This window comes from Scyliorhinus torazame, chromosome 1, assembly GCF_047496885.1.
Source record: "Scyliorhinus torazame isolate Kashiwa2021f chromosome 1, sScyTor2.1, whole genome shotgun sequence".
NCBI lineage: Eukaryota > Metazoa > Chordata > Chondrichthyes > Carcharhiniformes > Scyliorhinidae > Scyliorhinus > Scyliorhinus torazame.
The window spans coordinates 399,818,198-399,838,031 of NC_092707.1; the positions used below are offsets into that span (position 1 = coordinate 399,818,198).

A 19,834-nucleotide genomic window follows, 5' to 3' on the forward strand; every position below is an offset into this window, starting at 1 on the left:
AAACCTTACTCATGACCTCACTACTCTCAACCTCCTGTATACTGGAGCTACAATTCAGTTTCCCAAGCCCCTGCTGAACTCGTTTAAACCCTCCCGAAGAGCATGAGCAAATTTTCCCCCCCCCCAGGATATTGGTACCCCTCTGGTCCAGGTGTAGACCATCCCGTTTGTAGAGGTCCCTCCGACCCCAGAATGAGCCCCAATTATCCAGAAATCTGAAACCCTCCCTCCTGCACCATCCCTGTAGCCACGTACTCTCTCTCCCTATTGCTCGTCTCGCTAGCACATGGCACGCGTAACAACCCAGAGATAATAACTCTGTTTGTCCTAGATCTAAGTTTCCACCCTAGCTCCCTGAATTCCTGCCTTACATCCCTATCCCTTTTCCTACCTATGTCGTTGGTACCTATGTGGACCACGACTTGGGCCTGCTCCCCCTCCCCCTTAAGGATCCCGAAAACACGATCCGAGACATCATGGACGCTGGCACCTGGGAGGCAACACACCAACCGCGAGTCTCTCTCGTTCCCACAGAATCTCCTATCTATACCCTCCTAACTATGGAATTTCCAATGACTAATGCTCTGCTCCTCTCCCCCCTGCCCTTCTGAGCAACAGGGACAGACTCTGTGCCAGAGACCTGTACCCCATGGCTTACCCCTGGTAAGTCCCCCCCCAACAGTATCCAAAGCGGCATACTTGTTACTAAGGGGAACGACCACAGGGGATCCCTGTCCTGACTGCTTCCTCCCAGCCTCTCTCACCGTCACCCATCTATCTTTATTCTTCAGAGTAACTACATCCCTGAAGCTTCAATCTATGACCACCTCTGCCTCCCGAATGATCCGAAGTTCATCCAGCTCCAGCTCCAGTTCCCTAATGCGGTTTCTGAGGAGCTGGAGATGGGTGCACTTCCCACAGATGAAATCAGCAGGGACACTGACGGCGTCCCTCACCTCAAACAGTGTGCCCTCGTAACTGACCCTCCAATTAAGCGGAACAGCTGTTCCCTATCCACCCTGTCCATGCCCCTCATAACCTTATATACCTCGTTCAGGTTACTCCTCAGTCTTCTCTGCTCCAGAGAAATCAACCCAAGCTTATCCTATATGTTCCATCTCAGGCAACAGTCTGGTGAATCTTCTCTGCACCCGATCCAGTGCAATTGCATCCTTCCTACAATGTGGCAACCAGAATTGCGCACAGTACTCCAGCTGTGGCCTCACCAAAGTTCCATACAGCTCCATCATTTTGCTTTTGTAATCTATACCCCGATTGATAAAAGCGAGTGTCCCACATGCCTTTTTCACCACCCTATTAACCTGCCCTTCTGCCTTCTAGGGACAAAATGCCAAGGTCCCTTTATTCTTGATACTTTATTCTCAAATTTGGCTTCTGCTTTAATCAGCTCTCTTTACTCCAACACTAATTCCTTTTATTCTTTTCCTGCCGGAATAAGATTTTATAAAAACATATGTGAGGGAATCAACTCCAAACAACCTTCCATCGTAATTAAAATTAATTAACATCCCTGTTGTCTGTCAAATTGGATGCAACAATAGCAGGATGACAAATAACAAAAGGAAACTCAATTGGCAGAACTCTCTTGGTAGGTTGCCAATTAAATAGTGTTCCTTTATTTAATTTTCTGTCTCAGCATGGCATTTGGGATTGACCAGCATTGCATTCCCCTATGTCTCCCAGCTAATTTGTTTGTGTGGTAATGAAACCCATTGTTTAATAGTGAAAGGGAAGCCGAAAGCTTCTCTCCCATCCTGAGTCATGGCCTCAGGTATAGGTGGTAGTACGTGAGACTGTATCAATGCTTAATGATGGCCTGAGATGGTGGATTGCCCCATGTTTAAAACATGGACTGGACACTCAGATTAAAATCTTAATGGAGAAAGGCAAAATTATTCTGATGTCCGCACCTGCTGCAGTTTTCGCTGAGAACGTTAATAGCCTATATTTCTCAGATGCATCATTTTATTATTTGGGGATTCAATTGTCACCAGATGGATTGGCTAATAAGTAATTGTAGCAGACGGTTACCGCAGTGGGTTCTCCATTTGCAGTTGGAGGTAATGCTTCCTGATATTTCTACTAACCCAAAAGGAAATCGATAAACTATCACTGGCTGATTTGGCCTTTTCCTATTCTGGCTTTAGAGGCAGCTTTCCATTTGGAATCTTGAAAGGAACCCCAAGCATAGGTTTTTGGCTGCATGGCGTAGGCCAATTGGAACAATTTCAGGAAGGAAATTGCTATTCTGAGCTGGCATTCCTTTCAGTAAGCAGATTGAAAGAGTTTTGTTCCAACATGGCAGATCATATTGAGTGATGTGAAGCATCCTAGCAGGGCAGCTCGAAATTGGCCATGGCTCACATCTCTAGAGATTCCATCAGTCCCCAACCTGATGTTACAACAGGAGCCTTTGACATTAGTAGGGTTCACATAGGATGCAGCACCCTTTTCAAGATATATCTGATACATTATTAAAACTGAATTTTCAGATTTCGGAGATGAAACTGCACCAGCCTCTTTTCTGATCAGCAAAACTGGTGAGAACGTTTTGCACAAGTTGACGTGGTAAACCTGTGTTAATCCAGCTTGATCAGGCTATAGAAATACCTGACTTTTGCTCTCACATCTCTGTTTGCATTCTCCAAATTCTCCTGAAGCCCCTGCACCCACTTTGAGATCATTTTAGTGCAAGTCCTCACCTTTCTGCAGTCGCTCTTGGCTATAAATTATAATATAACTTAATTGGTGCCAACCCACCTGCCTTTGGCACTCTGCCTGGCACACAGTCTCCCTCAGAGTAGAGGCCTCACCAGTGACGGTATCAGCTAGCCCACCCCTCAGGATCGCGAGCCGTCTCCAAATCATGCCTGTTCCTCCGTGCCCTGCTCCCATCCATCCTGCCCCCAGCTCTTTGTCACACTCAGTGTGTAACATCCAGGCCACTGCAGCGAAGCTGCCTCGGTCATCCCCAGGTGTAGGACCAGCCCACACACAAGCCTCTTAGCATGGAGGTGGCTGACAGCACACTTGACCATCCCCTCCACATGCCGGTGGTTCATCTGGCACTGCGGTGGTATGGAGAAGAGCACAACCTGTTGGTTGTCAAGGTGATGGTCGCCCTGAACTTTTATGCCTCTAGCTCATTCCAGGGCTCGAGAGGGGACCTGCATGGGATCACAACTGTCTGCGCACAGTTGTATCCGAACTATGACGGATGCCCTATGCGCCAGGCATCGGACTGCATCACCTTCAATATGGACCAGGCCCACCAGGATGCCCGGTCTCACGAGGTCATTCATCTTCCAGCATTACATTGCAGCACTGATTGCCTCTGCCACCTCCTCCAAGGCGCTGTTCAGGAGGGTGAGCTTCAGTTTGTGGCCCAGCGTGGGGAAGAGGGTGTCCCCTCTCTGTGGCATTGACAGTCAGTTCACTTCAGACTCCTGAAATCTGGGCGCAGGCCTTCTCTGAGCCATCTTCTTGGCTGGAATGAGAGTTTGTGGTGAGTCGAACACTTAGTAAGCAGCTCCAGCTTGTCAGGCTGTTTAATGTGAATTCCAACCCCAGCGATTCCAATGCCGAATACCGGCCCATTTGCATCTCCTGAATTTCGGATCAAACAGTGCCTCCGGAACGCAGATTACACACAATTCACTTCCGGCGGGAACACTTATTCAGTTGTTATGAGCCAAGGTTTTGAAACTCCAAAGTATATTATGGAGTTCACCTGGTCTCTAACTTTTTGTTGAAATTGGCTAGGATGAGCACAAGAGCCTTCACTTGACGAGTGATTCAACAGTCTTCCTGGACACTTGAATCAAAATAAGCTTTATTCTAAGAGCATTTATATAAACACACAGCAAGAATTTTTATCAATTACAAACATAAATATACCCACAGCTACAGTAATCTATGTATAACACTTAATGAATTCCCCCTTAACTGTTCCAATTCAAAAACAAACTCTCATTAAGCAAAACCCCTTTTCAAGGGCGTGGCTCAGCACTCTGCATTCTCACTTGAAGACTGGCTTTTCCTGAGATTCTGACCCCATCTCACCAGCAGGTTTAAACCCTTCCTGAAAGCAAAATATATCTTTTAAGTTTCCAAAACAGCAGGTAGCTATAAACAATGGGTTATTACTGGAACAGATATTTAAAATGAAAATAAGAGAGACAGGAACAAAACAATTCTTCCTCCCTGAGTCCACAGCAGTCAAACTTGAAAGCGAAACCAAAAACAGCTCACACAGCCACAGCCCAGTTCCACGATGACATCACTGAAGCCATGTGATAAGCCAAAAACCTTTCTTAAAGGGACACTCACATGACACAGCCAAATGGAAAATCCAGCCCCAGATGTTTTGCATTGTCTCTGCTCCTTCATGAACAGGATTTTGGAGAGAGAGAGGCAGAGCATGACCTACAGCGTCCCAAAGATGCAGGAGTGAGGATAACTGTGTTATGGACATGTTTTTTTTTTCCACTTGAGGTCCATTTCTGCAAATAGCTGTTATTCGCCCAAATATGCTGCCCATATTCTAACTTGTACCAAGTCCTGTTAAACCATTGCATCTGTGCTCACTGTCCTGCATTGGTTTTTGGTCACTGAAAGCATTGATTTTAAAATTCTCATCCTTGTATTTAAATACCCCCATTGCCTTGACGCTCTCTACTTCAGTGACCTCCTTCTGTCCGACAAACCTCCAAGATCTCTGCGTTCCTCAAGTTCTAGCCTCTTGCGCAACTCTAATTTCCAGTGATAACCATGCCTCCAACTGCTAGGGCCCTCAGCTTTAGAATTCTCCCCCTAAACCTCTCTGCATCCCCCCCACCCTTTAAGACACTCCTTAAAACTCTGTGTCAAAAGCATTTTGATCATGCTCTTGTAAAGTGCTTTTGGACATTTAACTGCATTAAATTAAAAATATAAATGCATATTGTGTTCAGACAGTTGCATGTTGGGTGGCCTTCTGAAACATGTTCATCAGAACTGAGGCCAATCCTTTCTTGACCCAGTGCCCACAAAGCCACTTCCCACTGTGTAGTGATCAAGAGCAGCCCAGGCGAGTTGGCACCTTGCTTATCCTGGGACGCCTTTCACCAGCTCATCCCACCTGCAACCAACTCTGCACTAAAACAGGAACTTGAAACTGTGGTGTTCTGGTGTGCGTGACTGAGATGCACACTAACTTTGCCGACTGACGTCTGATAGTTCCTCTAATATGTGATATGACCCTGGTTTCATAACTCCGTGGCTTCATGAAGTGGTCAGATATGTAATCAAGTTATGTTCTCTCTTGCACTCAGTTATCAGTCTTGCCAACAACACGAGAAAGGAAGCAAAACTGTGGCAAGCCAGACTGGCTTTCTGGCAATGCTGATGGATGCAGGTTGTCCACCATTAGCAAGGAATATTGCTTTGGAAATTGAGACCTAATTGAGAAAAAGAGAAAGTATAAGTAAATGGACCTTACCCTTTTCCAAAAAAAAAATCCCATTGGATTAACACTTACACTGTCACAGCTATAACATCATAGAGAGTGCAGTGGAGACACGGAAGCTGTTGTTTGTATGCACAGGCTTCATGGCCTGGACTTACTGAGGTCCAGAAGGACAAATGACTTTGCATTTTCTCTATTGTTGCCACATCTAGCATGGCTGCAAGTAAGGATCTTGTCTTCTACTGCATTACTCCCTACTACATCTCACTTTGAGATTTAATAATACAGTACCAAAATGTCAGTGAGTCTCCTGAAGAGGGGGCAGGAAGGGATATTATATATTTTAAACAATGATCATGAAAGGCATGTGCGATCTTTGTGCATGTTTTTTTTAATATGTGTCCTTTTTTTTGGAAATCTTGTCAGATTGAATCGCATGTCTTTGTGCACTTTCGCAGGAGTTTCATTAGCTTTTAAAAGTAGAGGGACTGGCACGCATATTAGTAATATGAGCTGGCTAAATTGCCACATCGAGATTGCATAGTTGATGCAATTTAATTAAAATGGAAACTGCAATCCCATTAAGCAGTAAAGATCCATTTGGGAATAATCAGTGACTTTAATGAGGAGAAGTTTCTGCTGGACTTCTCTTCATAGTGAAACCCCTGCTTTCTGCTGCTGCAGTGTTTTAAATCTCACTTGTTCTTTTCTCAGTACTTTTCCTTTCCTCTTTTTTGCAGTGTTGCCGAATACTCAGACAATACAACCAGTGCCACAGACCATACCAATAATTGACCCGTCGTTGTACAGCGTAAAGCCTCAGGGTAAGATCGGAAACACATCCAAGTTTTCCAGCAGTTAGATAATTGATACAGTGTACAGCAAGATATAATGATCTGGTGCTGTACATGAGCCCCCCACCCCCGTCCTAGTGCTGGCAACAAGCACATCTTAACATAGATTATTCATTCAGAACATTTAATGGGGATATGAAGTCAATGTGACAGCAGAAACGAATGTGCTCACAGTAGCCTAAAGCTTAGTTTCCTGTGCACCCAATCAAGAATGCAATCGCACAAAAAGCCATGAAAACCTGTGTGTGCGGACATATCACATTATCAGACTCAAAACATTGTATTTGAAGTGTTTCCGTTCCGTTGCAGTAACCAGCATTTAATTAGTGATATCGATTCAGAGAGGAATGCCGGCCTGCAGGACAGGAGTCCTCCCACTTTTACAAGTGCATGCTATGGAATGTTTAAATATTTGCCCTACACCGCAGGAACAATCAGACAGTGCCTTGATTTGAAGTTATACTCATTGTACAGATGTGCGTAACATGAGCAAGCATTTCATGAACATAACATAACTATGTGCTCCCCAAAACCTAAACACGTCCTTTCACTGCACACTGTATAAATTAACATGGAGAATGCATTTCACGTAGATGCTGCATGGAAAAGACTCAATAATTGAAGTGGCCGGTCAGTATTTGCTGTATTGATGACTTGTGACTATTTGAAATGTGAGCCCAAGTACATTGTTAGAATCGTGCTACAAATTAGGAGGGAATCTCTTCTCCCTGTTTCATCTTTGCCATTCTGTCTGGCAAAGAAAGCCCCATCATTTATAAATAGGTTTGCAGCATTTTGCTTTGTTTTTACAAATGCTGGAAATCTGAAATAACAACCCAAAAGTGCTATAAATATTCCGCCTGACGGGCAGCATCTATGGAGAGAAACATAGTTAATGTTTCAGGTCAAGTTTATTTTTTTATTTGTTCTTGGAGATGTGGGTGTTGCTGTCTGGGCCAGCATTTATGGGCCATCCCTAATTGCCCTTGAACTGAGTGGCTTACCAGACCATTTCAGTGGGGAGCAGCGAAGAGTCAACCCCATCGCTGTGTTGGTCTGGAGTCACATGTAGGCCAGACCGGGTAAGGGCAGCAGACTTTCTTCCCTGAAGGACATTAATGAACCAGATGGGTTTTTACGACAATCCGCGATGGTTTCATGGGCATCATTAGACTTTTAATTCCCGATTTTAGTGAATTCAAATTTCACCATCTACCATGGTGGGATTTGAACCCAGGACCCCAGAGCATTACCCTGGGTCTCTGAATTACTAGTCCAGTGACAATATCACTACGCCATTACCTCCCCATTCATCAGAACCAAAATCTGATGACAAGTCACTCAACCTGAAAAGTTAACTCAGTATCTCTCCCTATGGATGCTGCCTGACTGCTGGGTTTTTCCAGCATTATTTGCTTTGTGTCTTTTTGGTTGTCCTCCAGGACTGGTATCAATATAAGTTGTTGCTGTAGGAAATTTCAACTTTCCTATTACAGGCAGTCTTATACCTGGCTGATGCATTTTTTAACATGCACCTATTCTGGCAGATTGATCCTTGAGAGCATTGTGCAAAGATATTAATAGCCAAAACCTAGCCTGGATAATATATCGGTTTGAGTATGTTCCAGGATGTGAGGACATATACAATAGGTAAGGCCGATATGTCCTCAAGTTTTTTCATTTTACTCACCACATGTATTTCCTTTACAACATTTCCTGTCTTCTCTTTGTGTAATCTTGTAAGACAGTACAATATCAATCTCACTAATAGCAGTCAACCCCGACCAGTGTTTATTACACTTGTCAATTAAAGTTTTGCATTGATTGTTCCTTTAAAGCATTTAATTTGTTTGTAGAACCATGTCATTTTCCATTATTTCACTTTTGTGAAGCAGAGGAATTCGCCAGTGTAATCAGAGTCAGTTATCAATGTCATCAGTTGCTCCAGATTTTAATTCAATCTTTGCGAGCCAAAACCTGGCAATTAAATTAGTTGGCTGCAGATTCGTAGACCAGCGTTACCTTTGTTTCAAAGTCTGCCGCTGGGTTACGGTCAATGGTTCTCCTAGCATAAACTAAACACAGGAATTGGATTCCTGGAATCTAAATCTCTTATGACCCACAACAAAAAAACAGTTCTAGACGAGAAGCTTAGAGGACTTATTGAAGTGCGACAAAATGTGTTACATGGTCACTTTGATAGTCTTTGGGTCTCTTTCATTGCAAACTCATTAACTCTAGGGAAGGGAACACGACCAAACCATGAATGGTGGCTTTGATTCTCGGTGACCTTCCTATGTTTCTTTTGTTCTCAAAATTGAACAGAATATCTAACTGGAACAAAACCATAAATGGCAGCTGAGTAACAGAGTGCAAATATTTTTCTCTATTTAAAAAAAAAAAAACACTTTTAATATTCCATTTTCACATGGGATTGGTGATCATTTTTTTGACTGGAAAAAACGTAAAAGATTTAGAACCACAGAATTCCTACAGTGCAGAAGGAGGCTATCCGACCCATCGAGTCTGCAGCAACCCTTTGAAAGAGCACCCTACCTAGGCACACTCCCCAGCCCTATCCCCATAACCCCACCTAACTTGTAGATCCCTGTGCACGAAGGGGCAATTTGGCACCTAACCGGCACCTTTGGACTGTGGGAGGAAACCGGAGCACCCGGAGGAAACCCACACAGACACGGGATGAAGTGCAAACTCCACACAGACAATCACCCGATGCCAGAATTGAACCCGGGTCCCTGGTGCTGAGAGGCAACAGTGCTAATCACTGTGCCACCATGCCATCTACTTTAAAGGAAAACACGAGGGAGCAAGTGAGAGTCCAAAGATGTGCAGGTTAGGTGAATTGGCCATGCTAAATTACTGTTTGGTGTCCAGGGATGTGCAGCTTAGGTGGTGTTATGGAGTAAGGGGGATTGGGCGGCGGTGTGGGTAAGGTGCTCTTTCGGAGGTTTGGTACAGACTCGATGGGCCAAATGGCCTCCTGCACTGTGGGGATTCTGTGCGTTAAACTGTGATGCATATCTGTGATACAATGACAAGTCCAATCAGGTTTCCAGTTTACAGCTTTCTTCAAAGTGGATCTGTGGAGATTCATGCATGATTGTATGAGGACAAGAACTGTGCTAATTGGTGCAAATGTACTGCGGGTTTTAGAAATGGTTACTTATTCTCACCAAAGGCCAGTTAAGAGTTTAATAATCAAGGGGTTTCAGATTGGAGACATTATTTAATATGCATTTTGTAAGGAAAGGAAATAAATGCTCTGGACACAGCTATATTCAGTCTGCTTGCCCCATGACATTCCTCTCAATTTCCAGAGGAAGGTTGTTCTTCATTCTTCCCAATTGGATTGACTTGGCTAATTTAAAATAAACCTTGTCACTTTTAAGCCTTTCTTATCGCCTGCACAGCCTTATAAACACCGAAACAAACACTACTCAGCACTCAAGCAGGTATCTCAGCCTAATATGCCTGCTGTCTGCAATAATGACATTTGTGCCCCTTAATTTAAAGAAAAACCAACATAAAGTTCATACGTGATATCCTCTCTTGACAGTACACAATTATTTGTTGCAAATTAAAAGTTTGAAGAGGAGATTGTATTATAAATAATCTTCCTTATTCTATGAAATCTGGTTGAGATTTGCATGAAGTGCATTCGTTCTCACAAGTCTTTTTGACATGTTTGTCACAGATTGGTAAATTGTTATGTTTAAAAAAAGGAAAACTTTCACATGCTTTTCTTCAGAATCTGCTCTCTACATGCCAGTAGATAATAGTATATTAGAATAAACCAGAGAATTTCTACAGTGCAGAAGGAGGCCATTCGGTACACCGAGTCTGTACGGACCCTCTGAAGAGCACCCTTCCTAGACCCACTCCCCCACCCTATCCCATAACCCACCTAGCCTGCACATCTTTGGAGGAAACCGTTGCACCCAGCAGAAACTCATGCAGACACGGGGAGAACATGCAAGCTCACACAGTCACCCAAGGCTGGACTTGAACCCGGGTCCCTGGTGCTGTGAGGCAGCAGTGCTAACCACTGCCACTGTGCTGCCAAAAGCATGAATTATGGAACTTTTCCCTCACACTGAAATGAAAAGCATTTGGAGATGTTTCTGCCTGATTTTGAGCTGCGGTCCTTTCACATGCGAGGCGAATGCAATAACGTCTACACCATGAATACAATCAGTCCACCTGACCAAAACAATGAATGATTTACTTAAAGTGAGAGCCTAAAAACCTTCCACAATGTACCAGTTCTCTTTCATATTTTGCAACTATTTAAGTTCACTCTTTTCTGAGTATTTTGAATTTGAACTGACTGAAGTTGTTTGCGAAGCACTGTCAGATTTCTGAAATGTTTTTCTACTGATAGCCAGCTATTGGGAGGCCCAGCTACAGAACTAATTCCAAACCATTGTATGTGCACAGATTGGCCAGGAGAGTTTAGCCTTAAGTACAGTCAACAGAAGATGATCTCACTCTTTCTAAACAGCCAAGGCTTCCATGATTTTCACAGTAACTTCATTGCAGTGTTAATGTCAGCCTACTTGTGACACTAATAAAGATTATTTCATTTCATTTCATTTTTCATTTTCATTATTGTGCAAGGCTTATTATTATTATTATTGTGCTACGGTTCACAGGAGGAAAAGCTTATTTATTGGAGTTATAGACTGGGACAGTCGGTGAGACCCTTTTCAAAGGGACCTATCAGTACGTAAAAGCATAATTGGACATATCACGTTACCTGATTGTGGGACCTTGCCGTGTGGAAATTGGTTGCCACATTTCCTACATAGCAACAGTGACTTGATTAGCCATACAGCACTTCTGGACATCTTGAAGTTATGAAAGGCATTGTATGAATGCAAGTCTTTCCTTCATTCTTTATGCAAGCAGTTCACCTGTAGGAAATATTATTTTGCATATCATATTAAGCACCTCTCCTTTGTACATGAGGTACAACTCTGCCTTGCCAACATGGAGTTCCAGAATCTCGAACATCTTGTTTTGCCTATATGAAATTCCCATTTGGCACTGTATAAAAAGACTCTCCAGATGACGGCAGCGTATATTTTACCTGGCACCTGTAACACCCAATCATCTCAAGAGGCTTCACTAAAAAACAATGCGTAGAATGGGCACTGAGCCACATGCAAGAGGCTCAGAAGGTGACAGGAGCTTAAGTGAAAACAGTTCTGAGAAGGATATTTTAAGTAAAAACAGCAATGTAGATAGCAGAGTGATTGAGTTCCAAAGAGTAAAGCCATGGTGACTGAATTATTAACACTGGGAATAAATAAATGCGTCTCGATTTATCTTCCTCTCACATGAACCTGATATTTCCATTCTTTTGATGATTTTTAAAATTTCCATTACTTTAATTCTCTTACATAAAAATGCACTTTAATTTTCTCTGTACTATTTTAACACCTTCACATGTGCTGTATTAGCACAACTATTAAGCAACTAGTATTCATAGAATTTACAGTGCCGAAGAAAGCCATTCAGCCCATCGAGTCTGCACCGGCCCTTACAAAGAGCACCCTACTGAAGCCCACGTATCTACCCTATCCACATAACCCCCACTTAACATGTTTTGGACACTAAGGGCAATTTAGTATGGCCAATCCACCTAACCCGCACATCTTTGGACTGTGGGAGGAAACTGGAGCACCCGGAGGAAACCCACGGGACACTGGGAGAACGTGCAGACTCCGCACAGACAGTGGCCCAGCCGGGAATTGGACCTGGGACCCTGGAGCTGCGAAGCAACTGTGCTACCGTGCTGTCCCAGTATATTAAATATACTGCATTAATATGCAGTACAGTATAATACAACTTCAGTAACGGAATATACCCCTTTGTTTGATTGCTACGTTATTCGTGAGGAGATTGTACTAAATTGAGCACAGCTTTCTTAAGTTGTGCCTGAAGTTGATTACTCCTGGCATACCCTCTTCCCCCATTCCCGCCCCTTCTCCAACCCTTCCATTTCTAAGCAGAACATGTGCTTTCTTTCATATGTTCAAGGAGAATCGTGATTACCTGGGCATTCTGACTTGCAAAAGTTCTGAGCGAGCTGAATCTGGTGCCACCAAAGGACTGTCACTGAGCCCAGAGTGTTCAGTAACTTTATCACTGTAATAATGTTTTGTTCCATCCGTTCCTACACCCCATCAGGCTTGGTAACTTCACCAAGCCAGTGAAATTAATGTCAACAAAAGGAATGGCAAAATTACTTGTAATTTTGGAACTTCTGATTTCCCAACGAGAGCCATTTGTTCTTCAAAGGCCTGGGAATCGGACCCCCCCCCCCCCCCCCCCCCCCTCCCCCATCCCCAAAGTAAAGTGGTTTGACAGAGCTTCAGGGAAAGGCTTTTTCTGTTGTATAGCATTGCAGAGAGCTGGGATCCTTCCTCGGGCCACAGGTTCAAGTTCAGTCACCATCGGTTGTCAAGTGCTGGCCGTCGACAGATAGTTAACCAGAGAAATTAAATGTTTTATTTGAGCCTTTGTTCTTTTCCTTATCCAGCTGCTTTAACCCCGTCACATTGTGTTCCTGAGGCAGGATTCCTTCACCTAAGTTTAAATCTCCCCCTTCCAAGGATTTGTTAGGCTTACAGAAACCTGCTCATACACTTCTGCCTCTTGATCAGTGGTATCAGATGCCGTGCCAATTCTCTCTTCTGTATAATTAACTCTACTCCATAAAGTTTATTTCTCTAATCCCTTAAGAGGCCATGATTTTTCAGAGTCACGTTAATTTGGATGGAGATCAGTCAGGCAATTGTTGCCCAAGGGTCCTTAATAGCTTGGATGGAAATATCATCACCTCAAAGCAACACCAAGCCGACTGCTGCATTTACTGAAAATCACTCCAATAGAAAACAGATGCATGTAAGAGCAGAGAAGATAAACCCCGGAAAGGTAATTTCTTCGACAAACTTAAAACTACTTCCAGACTCCAGGCCAGGGCTATGATGTCAATCTACGTGCTGTGAAATTAAATTTCACTGTAAATTTAATATGTCCATACTTAATTGCAATCTTTCCTCAAGTAATTGTATTTGATCATTTCTGGGAGTCTCCGTGCTTGGCAAAGGAACATGATACACTCTTTGAGCACCGTTCTATCAAGATTTGGTCAACACTCTGCACTGCACCCAAACTTAGTGTCAAACCCAACCCCCTCTCTTTGTCCACTTGAAAAGAAGTCCCACATTGCAATGAATTGTTGGAGAGGCAGCATGAGGAGGGCAGCATGAGGAGCTAGGTACCAAAATAAGAAGCAGGACCTCAAAGGTCATGATCTCTGGATTATTACCCGAGCCTCGTGCACATTAACATAGGACAAAGCAGATAAGGGAGTTGTAAGGCCTGGCTCAAAGACTGGTGTGCGAGAAGTGCGTTTTGGTTCGTGGAGTACTGGCACCAGTACTAAAGAAAGTGGGATCTGTACTGTTGGGGCAGTCTATACCTGAACCACGCTAAGATCGGTGTTCTTGCAAGCTACATAAGTAAGGAGGTAGAGAGAGTTTTAAACTAAATAGTGGGGGCAGGCATCAAATTTGGGAAGATGTGGTAAATCAAAGAGCAGAGACAAAGCAAAAGAGAAAGGTATCATTACCAGAAGTGTAAAACAGACCATGGTAGGAAGGGATAGAGAATACAAATCTAATAGTAAATGAACATATGAGACTAGAGAATACAAAAAGGATAAAATCAAAAACTATCTGAATGCACGTAGCATTTGAAACATAGTAGATCAACTGAGAGCGGATATAGAAATAAGTAAGTACGATTTGAGAGCCATTACGGAGACATGGCTGCAGGAACCTGAATATTGAAGGGTACAGGATATTTAGGAAGGACATGCAGTCAGGAAAAGGTGGAGCGATAGCTCTGTTAGTTAATTAGGTATTAGCATAGAGAGGGATGACCTAAGTTCAGGAAGCCAGAATATGGAAACTGTTTGGGTAGAGATGGGAAATGATAAAGGCAAGAAGTCCCTTGTCGGAGTTGAGTACGGACCCCTAACAGTAACCACATGGCAAGGTGAAGCATAAAGGGAAAAATAATGGGAGCTTACACGAAAGGCACGCCTGCAATCATGGGAGATTTAATTTACATACAGAATGAAAATGTCAGATGGACAAAGGTGGCCAGATGAGTTCATCAAATGTTTTCAGGACAGTTCCTTAGAACTGCATGTTCTGGAGCCAACCAGAAAGCAGGCTATACTAGACCTGGCAGTGCACAATGAGATGGGAGTAATTAATAAACTCGGCGCAGGGCCCCTAGGTAGCAACAACCATAATAATGATTGAATTTTACATTTTGTTTGAGGGAGAGAGAGATTGGTCCAATAGCAGGCGCAAAAAGTACCGTTGAAGCTGCTGTAACCAACGGTGGCTTTCTCCGCCATATTGCTCAGGGCACTTTCTTTTTTAAATGGCAAGGAGCGGGTCCCATGTCGTCATACTGGCTGGGCAGCCTCTGATTGAACCCACCCTGCCAACCGCTTCATTTTTTCCAAGATCGGGGAGCCATTTTTAAAGGTCGCTCTAGTGCAGAAAAGTTCACTTGGAACCCAACCCTCCTCCCCCTGCACAACACCAGCTCTGCCTCCTGGCACTAATCCCAGCAACAGACTGTCCATTGTCCTTTGAAAAATCGCAGGACTGGCAGACACCCCGAAAGCCAGATGGTAGTATGTGAATAAACACTTGTGGGTGTTGATTGTGACACACTGTTTTGAGTCCTCCTCTAACAAATGCTGTTGGTAGGCTTGACTCATGTCAAGTTTTGAAAACGTTTTTCTCCTTCAAAGGTTGAAAACAAATATTCTACCCTCGGCAACGGGTAAACATCCAACTTAGAAACCTGATTAATGGTAAGTTTCTGATCCCCACATATGCGCACAGAGCCATCACTTTTAAGAACTGGTACAAGTGAAGCTGCCCAACGTGAAAACTGAATGGTCTCAATGATTCCTATCCTTTGCAGCAGCTCCAACTCCTCCATTTTGCGTTTTATGGCCTAGCGCACTGTCCTCAGCTTGATAAAGTGAGGATCAGGCTGAGGACCCACGAACAGGGGCTGTTTAGCACAGGGCTAAATCGCTGGCTTTGAAAGCAGATTAAGGCAAGCCAGCAGCACGGTTCAATTCCCGTATCAGCCTCCCTGAACAGGCGCCGGAATGTGGCGACTCGGGGCTTTTCACAGTAACTTCATTTGAAGCCTACTTGTGACAATAAGCAATTTTCATTAGGGGCTGTTTAGCACAGGTCTAAGTCGCTGGTTTTTAAGGCAGGCCAGCAGCACGGTTCAATTCCCGTAACCGCCTCCCCGAACAGGCGCCGGAATGTGGCGACTAGGGGCTTTTCACAGTAACTTCATTGAAGCCTACTTGTGACAATAAGCGATTTTCATTTCATTTTCAACAATTTCACTGTCGTGCCCCACAATGTATACAATTCGTCTTTGAAAACCTCAGGATATTTCTGGATGACATCCTCTGTTAGTTTTGTGTGCTTTATCTCACCTCAGTTTAAGTGAATTTTCCTGAGCCAGTCACGCCCTAGAAGACTAGGCTCATACCCTTTTCCTACCAGGACCTGGGCTCTTACTTCTTGGCTCTTATATGCAATGTCCATCTCCAATGTTCCAGGTAATGGTATAGTCTCGCCAGTGTACATCTGAAAATTGATCCCTGCGTATATAAGGGCTAACATCTGTTTTGAGCCCAAATCGTCCTGTAGAGCTCCCCAGTGATGCCAGACGCAGCGATTCCTGTGTCCACCACCATCTCCAGTTTCTGTTTATCAATCTCCACTGTAGCATAGATAGGCTCCATGTGCACCATTGTACATGTTGTAGGAGCGCTCCTCTTCCTGCTCTGTGCTTTCTAGGTTTTGGGTAGCTAATTGAGGCTTCTTTGAATTTGAGGATCTCTACCCAGCCTTTGACTTGCTTTTAGCGCTCCTGCACTTTTTAGCCAAGTGTCCCTTTCTCTTGAAATTGTGACAGACTTGTCCATGAACTTGGAAAGATTTGCATCGCATGTGCCTCCACACCTGAAACAATCCTCTGCTTTTGCCCTTTTGTTTGCTGGCTCTTTTCTTTCTTGATGCACTGCACCTGCCCATGCCCCACCATTGGCCTTCCGAATATCTTTTGCATTGTTGCCAGCCATCCGCATGCCCTGTGAAACCTCTAAAGCTTTCTTGAAAGTCAGTGTGGCTTCTCCGAACAAGTGACATGGAATGCTGTCCTCATTAATGCCACAGACTAATCTGTCCTGGAGCATATCCTCTAACACTGCCCCAAATATTCAGAGAGTTGACGCAATTCAGCAACAGAGGTCGCTACCGACTGTCCTGCCTCACGAAAATGACTATTGAATTTAAAACATAGAACATAGAAAAATACAGCACAGAACAGGCCCTTCGGCCCATGATGTTGTGCCGAACCTTTGTCCTAGATTAATCATAGATTATCATACAATTTACAGTGCAGAAGGAGGCCATTCGGCCCGTCGAGTCTTCACCGGCTCTTGAAAAGAGCAACCTAACCAAGGTCAACACCTCCACCCTATCCCCATAACCCAATTTTGGACACTAAGGGCAATTTATCATGGCCAATCCACCTAACCTGCACATCTTTGGACTGGGAGGAAACCGGAGCACCCGGAGGAAACCCACACACACACGGGGAGGATGTGCAGACTCCGCACAGACAGTGACCCAAGCCGGAATCGAACCTGGGATCCTGGAGCTGTGAAGCAATTGTGCTATCCACAATGCTACCGTACTGCCGTTAAGAACAAATTAATCTACACTATGTCATTCTACCGTAATCCATGTACCTATCCAATAGCTACTTGAAGGTCCCTAATGTTTCCGACTCAACTACTTCCAGAGGCAGTGCATTCCATGCCCCCACTACTCTTTGGGTAAAGAACCTACCTCTGACATCCCTCCCTATATCTTCCACCATTCACCTTAAATTTATGTCCCCTTGTAATGGTTTGTTCCACCCGGGGAAAAAGTCTCTGACTGTCTACTCTCTCTATTCCCCTGATCATCTTTTAAACCTCTATCAAGTCGCCCCTCATCCTTCTCCGTTCTAATGAGAAAAGGCATAGCACCCTCAACCTTTCCTCGTAAGACCTACTCTCCATTCCAGGCAAAATCCTGGTAAATCTCCTTTGCACCTTTTCCAAAACATTGGACAGTCACAGAGCTTAGGATAACGGCGATTCTGGACAAGTGCAACTAAATCTGCAAATGATTTATTCCTTGGTTTCTGTGGCTTTGTTGAGCTCCTCATTAGCTTTCAAGTCTTTGTCCCACGCTCACAGGAGATTTGAGCGCAGTTTACCCTCATCTGCAATTACATTTGCCCAGAAAATGTGTTCTAACTTTTCAACATAATCAGTCCAGACCCCGTGCCCCTCTACGAACTCGATGATAATCGTGAACATAGCCATGGTGCCACTGATACAATTTTTTTCCATCGGTAAACGCATGGAAAGCGTCAGGGGTAAACTCTCGACTATATTCCATGTTGCAAAACTAACTACTCACTGTACACAACTTTGTGCTGCCATGCTGCACCTCGAATTTTCTCGTCTTGTTTAATTGTCATTGCCAAAAAGATGTATCTTCATCTCCAAAGGTATGTTGCAACTTGACCACAAAACATACTTGAAATATGTTGTGAAGGTGAAATCTTCTTTACTTCTAAAAATGTTAAGGTAACAATATAGCTTAGATTCAGAAACAAGCAGTAGTTATAGACAACTATACACAAGGTGCTTGCGGCTATACTGAAAACACACGCAAGCCCGCACTACCGATGATAGTCGCGCATGCTCGCAGTTGCGAAAGACATCATAACACTCCATACATTTTGAGTAAGAGAAAGCATGTTTAACCAACTTATTAGAGTTCTTTCGGGAAGCAACATGTGCTCTGGATAAAGGGGATCAGGTGGATGTAGTCTACTTAGAATTCCAGAAGACATTTAATAAAGTGCCATATTCGAGGTTAGTACAAAAAAATAAATGCTCATATTATAGGGATAACATTTTGGCATGGATAGAAGGTTGCTTGACTAACAGGAAGCAGAAAGTGGACACAAATTAGTATTTTTTTCAGGTTGGCAAGGTGTAACAAGTGGTTTGCCATGGGGATCGGCTGGGATTTCAAATGTTTACAATTTATATAAATGACTTGGATGAAGGAATGATTGCCAAATTTGCAAATAACACAAGGATGGGTAGGTTAGTACGACATGAAGAGGTCACAAGGAGGCTACCAGAGGCGGACTTTCAATGAAACGCACACCGCTGTAGCGTCGGGTGGGGGGGGGGGACGTGACTGTTGTGGTGGGAACATCAATCAGAGCCTTGGTAGCTCTGAATTTGCTGATTGGCTCATTCTTGAGCCTATCAACAGGCAATGCAGAACAACATCAGGATCTGATTGATGGACTTCCCTTTAGAGTGGGAAAGCAGTTTGCCAGACATTGAGAGCTAGTGGAGACTTCGAACAGGTCAAACACGGATCTCCTGAATTGGTGTGAAAGTTCTGAACTTGCCTTGAGTAAAGGTGCAAAGCAGCAGCCAGGTTTCTGGCATTTGATCTGGTGGGCAGCCTGTGGAAAAAGCGAGGCCGCTGACATAACCTCCGGCTGCGAGACTGCGAAGCCTTCAGCGAGGAGGAGGCTGCTGTCGAGGGGAGCAGCTGAGCAACTTGCTACCTCAAGGCCAGGGCTGAGGAGGGCAGCCGGACAATCAACCAAAAGGAACAGAGACCACCAGGCCAGGCAGCCAACCATAAGCACATGCGGTCGTCGAGGCTCGAGGCCCGGCTACTCGGGTGAGAGCCGAGGGGTGAACAGAGCAGCAGTCATAATAACATAAGAACTAGGAGCAGGAGTAGGCCACCTGGCCCTTCGAGCCTGCTCCGCCGTTCAATGAGATCATGGCTGATCTTTTGTAGGGCAGCACGATGGCGCAGTGGTTAGCCCTGCTCACGGCGCCGAGGTCCCAGGTTCAATCCCGGCTCTAGGTCACTGTCCGTGTGGAGTTTGCACATTCTCCCCGTGTTTGCGTGGGTTTCGCCCCCACAACTCAAAAGATGTGCAGGGTAGGTGGATTGAACACGCTAAATTGCCCTTTAATTGGAAAAATGAATTGGGTACTGTAAAAACACATTTTTAAACGGCCGATCTTTTGTGGACTCAGTTCATAACCCTTTATTCTTCAAAAAACTTTCTATCTTTATCTTGAAAACATTTAATGAAGGAGCCTCAACTGCTTCGTTGGGCAGGAAATTCCATAGATAAGTCGGGAGATGCAAAGAAAGCAAGCAGTGATTTTTGGGTTTCTACGCATTGGGGGCAGGCCGCCATATCACCAGGGTGTAGGGCGTGACGTGGGGACCTTGCAAAGAGGGAGAGTGTGGGGGCCCCA

At 44.3% G+C, this 19,834-nt stretch overlaps 1 protein-coding gene across 2 annotated transcripts in view; it reads left to right on the top strand.

Moving 5' to 3' along the window:
* The window catches only part of vta1 (vesicle (multivesicular body) trafficking 1), a 205,085-nt gene that overhangs the window by 162,444 nt on the left and 22,807 nt on the right, over positions 1–19,834 (top strand). Inside the window, exon 7 of one of the 2 annotated variants that reach the window (XM_072513785.1) lies at positions 6,208–6,291. The exons of the other annotated variant lie outside the window; for it this stretch is intronic. Within the exon in view, the coding sequence (XP_072369886.1) occupies positions 6,208–6,291 (84 nt within the window). The remainder of the gene's footprint in view (positions 1–6,207; positions 6,292–19,834) is intronic. 2 annotated transcript variants of the gene reach the window in all.